The 13,857-nt window shown below is 35.7% G+C and overlaps 1 protein-coding gene across 6 annotated transcripts in view; it reads right to left on the bottom strand.

Annotated features, from left to right (window-relative positions):
* The window catches only part of LOC131246622 (histone-lysine N-methyltransferase, H3 lysine-9 specific SUVH4), a 73,272-nt gene that overhangs the window by 19,584 nt on the left and 39,831 nt on the right, over positions 1-13,857 (bottom strand). For 4 of the 6 annotated variants that reach the window (XR_009171451.1, XM_058246925.1, XM_058246926.1 and 1 more), the window contains one exon: positions 3,381-3,479. The exons of the other annotated variants lie outside the window; for them this stretch is intronic. Coding sequence is in view for 3 of the 4 variants with exons in the window: in XM_058246925.1 (XP_058102908.1) it covers positions 3,381-3,479 (99 nt within the window). In the remaining variant the exon portion in view is untranslated. The remainder of the gene's footprint in view (positions 1-3,380; positions 3,480-13,857) is intronic. 6 annotated transcript variants of the gene reach the window in all.

The following is a 13,857-nucleotide window of genomic DNA, read 5'->3' as shown; positions in this document are numbered from 1 at the left end:
TTTTTCATTGGCCCCAGGGTCTTTGTCCTTTGCTCTTTCAAATAAGACTATTATAGCCATTCAGAAGAAAATATTGACAGGGACTAAATTCAGAAAGCTTGTGGGAAATGATATCAATATTTATCTTGGTTGTTGCCGGAACTTTTGTTGCAATAAGTATCTACTTCTTTTGGCATGAATTTTGTTCAAATGATTCATTTACATCTTCTTGCCCCCTGATTAAGAGGTCTCAGTTACACAATCATCCCTTGATTCTCACACCCTCTAGAATTTGTTGGTGCTTAGGCAACCACCAACACAACTATAAATGTGAAACTACGTGTAATTTTAATAATTAACTACTTTCAATGTAAAGAGTACAAATTGCAAAAACAAAAAACAAATATTTAACAATTAACATGAATAGTGCAAAGAACCAATGTTGTTAAAATCCTACGATTTACAATATACGATTTTAATCGAATCTTAAGCAAAACGATTTGAATCCCAACAATGAATCATGATGGAGACATCAGAGGACCTACTCGAGTGTACCAAAGACGGAGACGACCATCCATATCAGCGTAGATTTCTTTGTTGATGAGAGACGAGTTCTAGATGGGCCCGTCGGGCCATTTTGAATACCCCACATGCATTGGATGTGCATCAGGAAGACCCCACTTTGAGATGATACATGTGGGTTGCTTAGGAGATCATTTAAGTCATGGGATTTCTATTTTGTGTTGATCCGACCATTGGATCTTGTCGATCATGTCATTGGGCCACCAGATCTTTTAGATCTAGGCCCCTTGGACTCTGATCCTGTTTTCTTTATATTTTTTGTTATTTTTAGGAGTTATTTGATAGTTGAAGTTGATAATAAATATTTTAGTTTTCTTATTTTGGACGATGGGCCACTTCATTTAAGTGAATGGCATAGTTGTAATCATGTTGGATTTTTAATTCCGAATTTTTAATTATTAAAGCACAGGGGAGGTGGAGTTCCAACCCTATTGGAGATTTGAGAAAAAAGAAGAAGAGACAAGCTCTCTTGTGTGAAGGAATTTTCCTCCTTATTTTCTAGGGTTTTTTGCGAAACTCTCCCTTCCAATTGAATTGTGGAATATTAGAAGCTTGTTTGGCGGTGGATTCCCCAAAGCACACCATTCCTCTCTTCTTCGAAAGGTATTCTTCTTCTACTTCTCTTGTCTTCCTCTTTTCCCTTCCATTATAACCTTCTAAACCATAGATTTTCAATTTCCTCTTTTCCTCAATTTCTAAAAACTCTAATTCCAAAATCTTCAATTCCCATGAACCCTAATTTTCCAAATTTCAGATTTTCCCCTTGCTAACCCTAATCATAAAACCTACAAACATGTCCCTTGAGTGTGGAACGTTCTTATGCTAAATTGTAAGCTCTATCCTTCCATCGAGCCTAGTTTTAATTGACTTATGTGATTTCTTAGCATGCGGGCATGTGATTTAGGTTAAATAAGATTTTATTTCCTATTTTTTACTCTTAATTACTTGGTGGGTTAGCATCTTTCGTTAATTGAATTATTTTATGGACTCTTTCATAATATCCATGTTGCATGCTAACATTAAATCATGTGTCCTGCATCAAATCCCTTTTTACATGAATCCTACGATTTGCAATTCAAATTATACTTGTTCTCTTCTATTTTAAACTTCACTTGGCTTCATTTTACGTTTTTAAATTGGTGGGGGCTTTAAGAATTGTTTAGAAAAAGTAAATTATTTTGTTTGTTCTTTATAAGAGATTAAATGACATATATTCTCTTCAACATTAAATCATGCAACTTTTTTTGTCGTTTCTTACTTAAATAGTTGTAAGACTAAATTGATGTATGACTGGTAATGTTTTTTTTTGGATGGTTAGGATCATGTTTACTTATATGTATTATGGAATGATGTTTATAAATCAATATATCCTTTCTCATCGATCTACAGTATCAAAGGCAGCTTTTCCACTGTGACTCTACACTCCAGAAAGATAACAAGAAAATAAATCATTAAAGGACCCTCATATTTTTCTAAGGGATATTTCTCGAAAGACAAAAAATAAAGCAATAAGAATCCTTTAAGGCTATCATGACATAGTATTACTTGGTGCACATTGATGGTAAAAGGAATATTCATGAGTTAAATTATTATTTTTTTTAAAAAGATCTTTTTTATATTTTTCATTTTTTTCCAATTTTAAAGAAAATTATAAATAAAAAAATTCATACGATTTACGATACGATTCAACCCCTACTACGATTTATGATACGATAAATATTTCTATAAGATTTTCTAAAATTGATATACACATCAATTTAAAAGGAAACTCAAATTCTTTATATAAGAAATATAGTCATGACATACCCATCCTATTCAAGGGGAAACTCACACTTATACCTTCTCGGGTCAGTAGCTTGGCTCTAAGATGCAACCAATTTCTAAGCACATGGTCGTACCTTGGGCCCTAAACTATTGGTTCAAATCAAACTTACCGAGACAAGGTGCGCCAAGATGCTAGGACCTAAGTCAACAACCTATGGCAATAATTGTGGGACCTTTCGTGAACCATCACGTTGACCAGTGCAAAGAACGTCCATATTAGCTATGGATCTCTTAAAGATAAGTCTGTTTATAAGATTTTCTCTAATTAACATACACATCTATTGAATGAAAAAGTCTCATTTTTATACAAGAATTGGAGTAACGATATACCCATTCTATATAAGGGAAAATTAACACTTTTACCTTCTTGGGCAGCAGCTTGGCTCTAAGGTGCAGCCAGTTTCTAAGCCAATAGTGGTAACTTGCACTATTGGTACAAACCAAACTCACCAAGACAAGGTGCGCCGAGATGCCAGGACCCAAGGTAACCACCTGTGACAATAATTGTGGGACCGTTCTCGAACCATTAAGTTGACTTTGTGAGGTTCAAGAGTCCACGTTCACTTTCCTACCATCAACCCACTTGTCTATGAACATGAATAATCATTGGCAGTAAATGTTCTTTAAACGAAATACGTAATATTCCAAAAAAAAAATATTAAATACATTTTATAATTTCTTATTACATTTACAATAGATATAAGTGGTAGATCCTCCTAAATTTTTGGATGGTCTCTACGCGGGAAATCTCAAGCCGAAACCACACAAAGAGCAATGACCATATTCATGAAACACGGTCCACCAGGGAATCTGAGAAACCTAGAACCAATACAATGAATGTTTAAAGGTACTGAAATGTACAACGCAACGATTCATAAATGTAGCAAGATCCTATAATTGTATTAACCGACAACTATCAAGCAACCATTATCTACAACAGATCTATAATCGTAGAGAATATGGAACTTGATTCATTACAATGAGGTTGAACAGACCTGATTTGTGGTCAAATCAGGCTGCCCTTCGAGCCGCCTTAAGCGATATTTAAAGACTGTGTATCCAGAAACACCTTTTTCAGCCCAGTATCGAACAACCTGCATATACAAAGAAAACAACATTGAAAAAACAAAAGTAGAAATTTAAGTTGAATCATACATATACTGCAGAATTTGTTTAGTCCTATCTCTTTTGTTGGAAAATGAAAGGAAGCTACATTTCTTCTCTTTGGACCACCAAAATCAATTAAAACGTTGACTCGCCAAAATATATCCCTGTAGATTAATGCCACCAAGGCATAACTGCTTCACGAAATCATACTTCCATGTTAAGGCAACACACCACAATTCCATCTCTTTGTTTATTTGATCCTACCATTCATGCTTAAAAGCTTAACAACTGAAGGAAACCCGAAATGAATTATTGTCATCATATTTTAATCTATAAAAAAGGGGGGAATTCTTAAAGAATAGTATTGTAAAACATTGTGCACCTTGCATTCCACATGCCGCCACCATCATTCACACACACAAATAAAGCCATAAGCATTTATCCAATTTAACAGATGATATCTTACACAATTACTCCGTGCATTGATGTACATTTGGCGGCATGTGTTGTTCTACGCAAATTGGGGCAGTTTTAGGCATTTACCATCTTTTCATGAAATAAAATTGATGAGGACATCACTTCACGTACACCCTTGCATACGTATCAGAGGACGCGGGCCACACCGATTTCTTTATGGCTAGGCGAGTATCTGTGATTGTACTAAATACCCCATGTGCATGTGCGAGCATATAGAAGACCCCACACTAGGAAGATGCACATGGGCTACTTTATGGAGTGATCCGGGCCGTTGGATCGGGGAACGTGACGATCGAACCGTTGGATAACATGATCGGACCATTAATCGTGGATCATCCGCATTGGTTTTTATCAGCTTTTGTCGGTTTATAGGATTTAGTTTTGTTTATGTTATGTTTGGACACCATTATGAGTGTTTTTAGTTTACTTCAGTTAGAGTAGGTCTATTTTTTTTCATATATATATATATATATATATAAAGATAAAAAATTCTTGCTTTCTTCTTCCATCTTCATGCAATTTGAAGATACTTCCATGCGATTTGGAAGGGAGATTGGTATGAGGCTAATCTTCATCAACGGAGGTGAGAGGTCTCCATCTATCCCCATACCATCTTCTCTCTTCTCCTCCATCAAGGTATTTTCTTCGAATCATTAGATTCTCCCATCCTAAGCCTTTATCCTTTTATAAACACATCTTTCCTTTACCTATTCACAATCCCAAACCCTAACCAACCTAACCCATCCATCCCACGCCACACGTGTGAATCCTTCGGTTTGGCCGTATGGCCACACCTTACCCATTTTGGCTTTCCATCATCCTTATATCAGAACTCCTTTCTTCCATTCCCAAAACCTAACCCTAAACCTAAAATCCCTAATTTTCCTACTTTCCCAAACCGCAATTTTTACCCTAGGTTGTATTAGGTTTTCTACTTTGAAATAGATCATTCCCAATGCTACTTGGATGTCCCTACATCCATTAGATCCTAGTTTCGTTTTATTTAATCATCTTGTATGATGAAGTTGGTAACTTAGGCTAGGATCATGAGTGATGTTTTTTTGGTTTTCATGGGATTCATGATGATTATGGCAATGCTTGTGTGTTTTTGGTTAATTGTTTTCATTCTGCTATTTGATATCACATGTTATTTGGTTCATGGATTGGTCTTGTGTCAAAAATGGACCTATATATTTGTAACCTTAGGTTGGTCATTTGACAATAATACATCAGAGGAATGAAAGAAGTTCAAAAGAGATACTTTAATGTCCAGCTCTCTCTCTCTCTCTCTCTCTCTCTCTCTCTCTCTCTCTCTCTATATATATATATATATATATATATAAAGTGAATGGCAAAATTACATTAACCACCCTTAGAGAAAATAGTAAAAAGGGAACCAAAAAAAAAAGAGAGAACTAATAAAAGGAAAATAAAAAGCCCACGACCAAAGTAAAGGGAATGGCACAACATAGAGGGATATGGCCCAATTATGTCAACACTCCCCTTCAAGCTAAAACATAGATATCAATCATGCCCATCTTGTCTTAAATACGCCGTCCCACTTCAACTGAAAGAGCCTTAGTGAAGATATTAGCAAGTTGTTCAGTAAAAGAAACAAATGTAGAAATTATGCCACCAACCACCTTTTCACGAATAAAATTATGCCATAACCGCTACAAGTCACGAGGCCAAAATGGCCTTAAAAGAAAAGAAAAAAAAAAACTCTACAATGGCCTTGTAACGGTCCAGAAATAGTTTTTTCAGGAAAAATAAAAAGTCCTAACAGCCCATATCAAATAGTAACGATGATGGCCGTTACGACCACCATTACCGTTATGGAACACCTTGCATCCATGAAAATTTGGATTAGATGCAATTAGTATTTGAAATATTGGTATCGCGTTACGTATCGCATCCTTGGGCTACAAATACGTATCGGTTATCGCACGGGATATATTGTTTGTATCGGGTAATTTATAGCACTTTTTGGGTAACGCAGGGAAACATTGGAAAAATGGTTGAATTTTTCAATGAAACTTCAGGAATTATTAAAAAATGCATTACTACACACTTTTAAATCATGACATCTCAAAAAAGAAGTGCACATAATAGGTTTCCTTTTATAGGGTCCTAAGTGATGCATTTTCTGACTGAACTAATACAACTATATTCAAACTAAATGCATAATATTTAGAGTGTATGTAATGATCATTCCATCAAACACTCCTAAAGACTTCGAAATTAGTCATAGTTGACATTTGGTTGAAGGGGAATTTTGAAAAAAATAATATTTTAATAATTTTTATTAAAAAATGATCTTTATTTTTCAAAGATTGACAAAGACTCAACAAATCAGTAGATTAGCCCTCATACATGCTTGATTTCATGTTTGGAGTGCAACATTGCAAGAGAGAAATTAGGAAAATTTTGAATTTTTCAAAATCAAACCACCTACACTCAAATTTTGAAATTAAAGTGTATGTGATGATCATTTTATCAAATACTTCAAAATTAGTCTCAGTTGATAGCAGATTGAAGGAAATTTTTGAAAAAACCCTGCAAAACATGAAGAACCAATAAATTTATAACAATTTAACACTAATTTAACATAATTTCAACAAAAAAAAAAAAAAAGGATTCAAAATTGAAAATGTTCACTGGATCGAACATATGGGATCGAAAATTGAAAATGTTCACTGGATCGAAAATGCCCATTGGATGCAATATGAATGATTGCCTAATTGTCACAATACAAGGGCATATGAGTATTCACCAAAAATCCTAACTTGGCAACAAATCTTTTTAGCCACAAGATTTCACATGTCGCAATACACAACTTCTGCATTGGATTGTGCAACAACAGTTTGCTTCTTGGCCTTCCACGTAACAAGATTTCGTTCGAAAAAAGTAAAATATCATGTCATATAATGACGATCATCAGGAGAACATGCCCAGTCTACATGGGAATAACCTTCAATAATCAAATTATTATGACAACTAAATAGGATGCCATGACCTCGAGAAGACTTGATGTAGCGAAGAATGCAACAAACAACTTCAAGATGATTATAGCGAAGAGCATGCATAAATTGTCTCACCAAATTGATTGCATGAGATGGGTTAGGACGAGTAATAGTCGAATCTAACAACCAACTAACCAAGCGCTAGTACATATGAGAATCATAAAAAAAATCCCCATAATCAGCCTGAAGTAGCTTGTTAATCTCAAATGGTAAATCAAGAGGTTTGACACCAAGATTACCAATAGGAGTCAAAATATCAAGAGCACATTTTCACTAAGACAAAAGAATACCCTTATCACAATCCCAACCCCAAGATCATGGTTAAAGCTAACCCTGGACTCGGATTGTCGGGTCATGACCATAAGGAGTCAAACATTCTCATAAACCATTCACACAACCACGAATATCAAGAATCTTGAAGACAACTTTATTCTACTTTATTAAAATTATTGTTTGATTATCACCCCCACATAACTAAAATAAAAGGTAATCATAACTGCCATCCATGTCGAAATGAGTTCAATACACAGAATTTCAAAGCAAGTCATCTCTATTGTAAAATTCGTCCAACCATTCCCTAATTTTTCTCACATTTTCTTCATCCTGAAATACAATCAGTTGAAAGTAGTGAGCTTACCAAAGCTCAATGAGATAGTTGTTTAACAAGAGTGATTAATGCTTTTTAGAAGAATGAAAAAAAAAAAAAAAAAAAAAAAAATCAAAATCAAAAGTAAAAGATATATGTTAGAAAAATCTATGTAAGTGTTAAAAATGGTGGGCGCATGGTATAGATAATGCTTAATTCCACAACACTAAATACGATTTCTTTTCGTGAACATTAGGGCCAATTCATTCTCAATTGGCCAGATAATTTCGCTCTCAACCACATACTTGCATTTCTCCGTATGGACGGCTAGGAGCCAGAATCTTAGCAATTAAAATTTTCTCCCATTGGACAGCCAGAGATCAATCCTAACATAATCTGAAAACCTAGACTCCATAGGACTACCCCTCCATTGGACAGCCAGAGGCCAATGCAGATAGGGCCTATAATACTAGATTCTAAGGAGGCACTAATTTGCACCATTTAGGAGCAAGGGCTTTCAACCCTAGGGACCCCTCAATGGTCCCCTCTATTTTAAGCACTCAACAATCAATCAGTTCCACTCACTCCGATGTTCATATAATGATGATGAATACTACAACATGTCCACATATGCAACTTTCCTAGTATAAAATTTCTAAATATAAACTATTGTATTATGAATGCATGCGATGAAAATGCCTACTTGTTTTAGAACTACTCACCCAAGTCAACTCGAAATTATGGGTGAAACACCCACTTGTCTAGGCGTAGCGCTTAATAAGTTCTTGTTTCTTTTGTCTCTAATCTCCTTGGGAATGCGCTTGGAGAAATAAACCTTCTTAGAATGCTTGCTTTCTACCATTGCTAATCAAGAAAACTTACTATAAACAGACTTTTCTAATTTATACTTTACTAATTGGGAAACTTTCCTAAAATAGCAAGATTCCAAGATCTAGTAAGGATTCTAGTTTTCAACGATTGAAATAGAATGGACCAACTATGGTCGGAGGTGCAATTCTTTGTTTAACTAGAGACTCTAGGCGATAGTCTTATAATTAAGCCAAAAGTTTTAAATACATCATTTGCAAGCCTGATACACTTAAATCCTTCTACTAGTTGAATGATTCAATGGTCACAATCAGTCCTTCGGCATATATGTTTGCAAGATGGGCCTAATATCCAATCTTTGGGCCAAATCATGACGTATCCCATGCTTCATTTTGGGGCATTTGGGAAAAACCATTCGAGGTCTCAAACTGGTCAAGTTCTAGGTTTAGATCATGTCCCAAAAGTTGGTCTTTTGGAGGGCTAAACCGTGGTCTACTTGTGGTTGTTTTAGAGCCCATAAAAGTGATCTCTCGTGGCCTAATTATTGTGTTTAATTGCTGACCACTAAGGTCAAGTTTCCTCCAGTCACCGGCCGTTAAATGTGGGTGGATTTATAAGCTCATTTAATGTAGAGAGTGGGCTAGGCCAAGCTTGTTTCTGATGTTCCACATAGGCCAAGATGTAGCCGTTCAAGTGTTATACTGGTGACTGATTTGCACACACCTAAATGTCCCAAATTTTGAACACTTCATATATATTGGATCTGACCCTAAAGATTGTCCAAAAGGTGCAGATCATTTTACGTATTTTTAGCTTGGAAGAAAGACAACTAGTGACCGTGTAAGGGTCCATTTTGTGGGCTGACTTGGTGACCACCCAATTACTATTCAAGGCCAATTAGAGTTCTAAAAATGGCCCACTTTAAGTGTCATATTGTTGTCCAAAATATTGCCTTACAAATGCACCCAGTTATCCACTTCGACAATCTTATACTCACTTCTATTGGACTAGATCACGTGACCATTCAAGCATCCAACTTGAAGGATAATTGAGTGGTGTTTTAGATCTTCAAATCACTTGTTTTTAAGCAAGATTGCTCGCCCAAGAGAGATTTTAAAAAATCCAATTAAGGATTGGATCAAAACACCATTTGTACTTGGAATATTGGCCGAAATTGGAGGAATTTGGGACATCCAAATTGTCTCATGCCCAAGGTGTTGATTTGGATCCCCATTGGTCCTCTTTTGAGTGATTATCTATGACCAAGCTGGGTGGTTCTGATCCTCCAGATTGGTCATCTATTTGGCCAAGTTCTACGGTCCAAACACTACAAAAATGGGTTCGAAAGGTCAGATTTACAATTTGATTAGAATCACATTTATTCTCCCTCCCTCCCTCTCTCTCTCAACCACTTGAACTAGCTCAAGCACACTTTTTTGAAAGGAAAGGAAAAGAAAATGTATTTATGTTAAAGTTTTTGGAAAAAAACTAAGGTACAAAAGTCTAGGTGTGGGGATTTGAACACACAACCCCTCTTCCTTTTACTCAAGTACTAAGTGTGAGGATTTGAACACTCAGACCCCTCATCCGTTTATTCTAACCACTTGTCCATTTATGCTCTTGTGACAATGGGTGCAAGATTAACTATATGAGCATGTAATTGTGCATGCGATATATTAAATGCAATCATGATGATACTTGCTAATTTAATGAATAGACAGAACAAGTTCTTATTCAAGTATCCAACATTTTACGCAAGTAAAGAGTGCATTTTAACAATCAAAAAGTGGATCTCTAAATCTTGCGAGATTCATTCGTCAAACAATCGATCCATCAGATAGACCAATGGTCAAGAAGAATTTTTTGTGGTTGGATTGATGATCCAACAAATGGATCGTCTCAGATTTGCTGATCAACAATTAGATCGTCGTAATTGAATATGATGAAATCAAAAGTACACTTGTACATGAATCCTCCATCAAGGTTACTAACATAGAGAACTAAATTCCATTGGGAATGGTGAGTCCTAGATAAGGCAGGGTCTATTTATGGTAGGTTTGGAAATAAAAATTGTACCCCCAAAATTTACAACGGATATTACAATGGCACAGGTGTCCATGAAAAGAAATGGTTCTAAATATCGTGGAAACAAGTGTGCATCTACTATCTTAGCACTTACATGGATTTTTAAGCATATATCCTTATGATTTTTTTTTTGTTCTGAAAAGCATGAATTATTCTTGTTAAAGAACCATTTCATTGAGCTTTGGCAAGCTCACTCCTTTTAATTTACTGCATTTCAAGATAAAGAAAATGTGAGAAAATCCGGGAATGGCCAGACAATTTTTACAATAAAAATGACTTGCTTTGAAATTCCCTATATTGAATTCATGACCACATGGATAGCAATTATGACATATGATTACTTTTTATTTTAGCTATGTAGGAGTGATGATCAAACAATAATTTAAAATAAAGTAAAAAAGAGTTATCTTTAAGATTCTTGATATCTGCGGTTGTGTGTGAATGTGTGAATGGTGAATGTTTAATTCCCTAAGGTCACAAGCTGATAATTCATGTCCAGGGTTGACTATAACCATGGTCTCAAGGTTGGGGGTGTGACAACCCTTCTTTGAACGAGAGACTTCAATGCCAAATAAATATTTTAACGAACCCAAATCTTTAATGTTAAAAGCATTGCTCAGATAGATCCTCAATTCAGAGATCCCACTAGCATCATCACTTGTAACAATAATATCATTCACATATATAATAAAAATGATAGTAGCTAAGATACGCCACTTAACAAACACTAAGCGATTTGATTGAGTACGAATAAAGCCAATACCAATCAAGGCCTCAAAAAATTTCTCAAACTAGGAGCAAGGGATCTGCTTCAAACCATATATCGCCCTTTTAAGACAACAAGCCTTCTTTTCCTCCCCCTTCCGAGCAAAACCAAGAGGAAGCATATAAATTTCCTCATTCAAATCACCATTTAAAAAGGCATTCTTCACATCAATCTAGTGCAATGGTCAATTTTGATATGCAATAAGAGAAATAATAATACGAACTGAGTTCATCTTAGCAAGAGGAGCAAATGTCTCAGAGTATTCCTCACCATGTGCTTGTGTAAAGCCCTTTTAGCAACCAAGCAAGCTTTACATATAGCTATACTACTATCAATGTGATATTTAAGAGCATATTATCCATGCCCTAGAGGGATATGGCCCAATTACGTCAACATAATACAATTGCAAAGAATAATTTCTTTGCTTGGGCTCCTTTAACGATATTAAAACACCACCGTACATATTGATTTCATCATCAACGCAGTCTCCATCTAAAAAACACCACAATCCGATAGCCAAAATAGTTATTTCAACTCCTTAGATATGCTTTATAAACCCCTATTAACTTATTCGTAAAGCCAGTTGGTCAACCAAGGGAGTCGATATTTTTCTTTATTTCTATTATTAAGTATATGATAAGTATTGGTATTAAAAACATTAAAATATATATGTATATTAATACACACACATGCACGCACGCAAGCACCGAATCACATGCTCATTGCTTTCATTGGTTTAACTCACACTTACAAAACCTAATCCCCTTTGCCATTAAAGGAGTGTGCTAGTTTATGCATGCTCCCACCAGAATGCATCACATAACTATACAACACATCCATTAGCTTAGGTTAAGCGAGTGGAGAGTAGTTACCAACATAGACGACCAGATGTTGATGGATCAAGGTGGATTAGATCATGGAAAAGAGCACAAATCCTATCCATAATGGGCCAGATCTATAGATCCGTCAATGGACCACATATAGTGGCACCATTGGCACACTTTATGGTCCATGATTGGTTCTTTTAATGGCATTTACTTTAAGTTACGAATTTACATTATTTTTTAACGAATTATGATTTATCTTGCATTGTTTAAGGGGGAGTTTGTTTTCTTATTTACCATTGTAAATTGAGGTAGATAAGTAATCATTATTTACCATATGAATTACGGTCAGTCACCCCTGCTACAATTGACATTTGATTGACTTGACACTAATATCAAGAAGGGACTTTTAAATCTGTGGGACCCACCATGATATGTGTCTGATCCATGACGTCCATCCGTTTTAATAGCTCATTTTAGGGCATGAGCCCAAATTTGAGGCAGATCCAAAGCACAAGTGGAACACGCCACAAGAAACAAGGGGAGTTAAATACCCACTAGTTAACACTTCTTGCGAGCAACAAAAGTATTGGATTATTTGTGTTTTCCATGCATGTGCGACTATATGAACAAGTTGGATCACAAGTACACGTCAATGTGGGGACCCACGGATGGTTTCAACTTTCAACAGTGGATGTCATTATCCCCATGTTTATTGTGGTGTGGTCCACTTGAGCTTCTAATCTTCCTCATTTTAGGGCTCAAAACTAGTAAAATGGATGGATGGCACGGATCAAACACATACACCACGATGGGACCCCACAAATTTCTCACACGCATTCTCTTCCATTTTTTCAAAAAGGCAATATTGAAAATCAAGGTGTAAATTCACTCTCATCCAAACAGCAACGGGAGGTTATTTTTACTTATTTATCACCATTTACAGTGGTAAATAAGAAAACAAATACCCCCTTATGTTTCACTTTAGTAGATAGGGGTATTTAAGTCCTTTTTCTTTAAGATTGTAGGCTAAGATTATAAACTCTTAACCCTTAGTTTATGCTTGATCTACAACCCAAATTAGTGTAAGGGCTCATCTTTTGTTTCCCTTGTATAAAACCAAACAAGTCGTCTAAGTCTTTTAGACGTTTTCTCTTCTCCATGCATTGGACGTCAGCCCCTTTTCTAATGTTTGGTGAAAGCTTAAGCCTTGACAGGTGGGCTGTGTGATCTAAGCCATTAATTTAGTGAGAGTATTGATTATGCACTGATTTTGCATTAATTTTTCCATTATTTCAAGTTGAAAGATCTCTATTCTTGGATTGGGCATGTTTGGAGTGTGATTTTTCGTGTTAGGGTCGGATAAATCGTGAGTGGTGAATCTCATTCGTTGGCAACATCAAAAGCATGTTAATTTCTAATAGTATGGCACAACTATCAATATTACAGTTACTAAAATTCTCAAAACAAAAAATTCATAAACCCACTAATAAGCATGGTGCGTCGTAAACGCCATAAGGGACATTACATAAAGGTAATGGTAGCAACCTCTACATGTTACTAGGGCATAACAGTCGTAAGAGCCGTTATTGAAAAAATGACCTATAACCACCATTAACAGCCGGTAACACCCCATGTAAAGGTTGTAACAGTCCCGTAATGGTTAGTTACAGTGCAAATATAGGTTTTTTGGATTTTTTTCAACGCTAAGGGGGCATATACATGTTTTTTGTTTTTTCTTTCAATTTAAAAGAGAGAGAGAGAGAGAGAGAGAGA

The sequence above is a fragment of the Magnolia sinica genome, chromosome 5 (assembly GCF_029962835.1).
Source record: "Magnolia sinica isolate HGM2019 chromosome 5, MsV1, whole genome shotgun sequence".
Classification (NCBI taxonomy): domain Eukaryota; kingdom Viridiplantae; phylum Streptophyta; class Magnoliopsida; order Magnoliales; family Magnoliaceae; genus Magnolia; species Magnolia sinica.
This window is presented reverse-complemented; position numbering and strand designations above follow the sequence as displayed.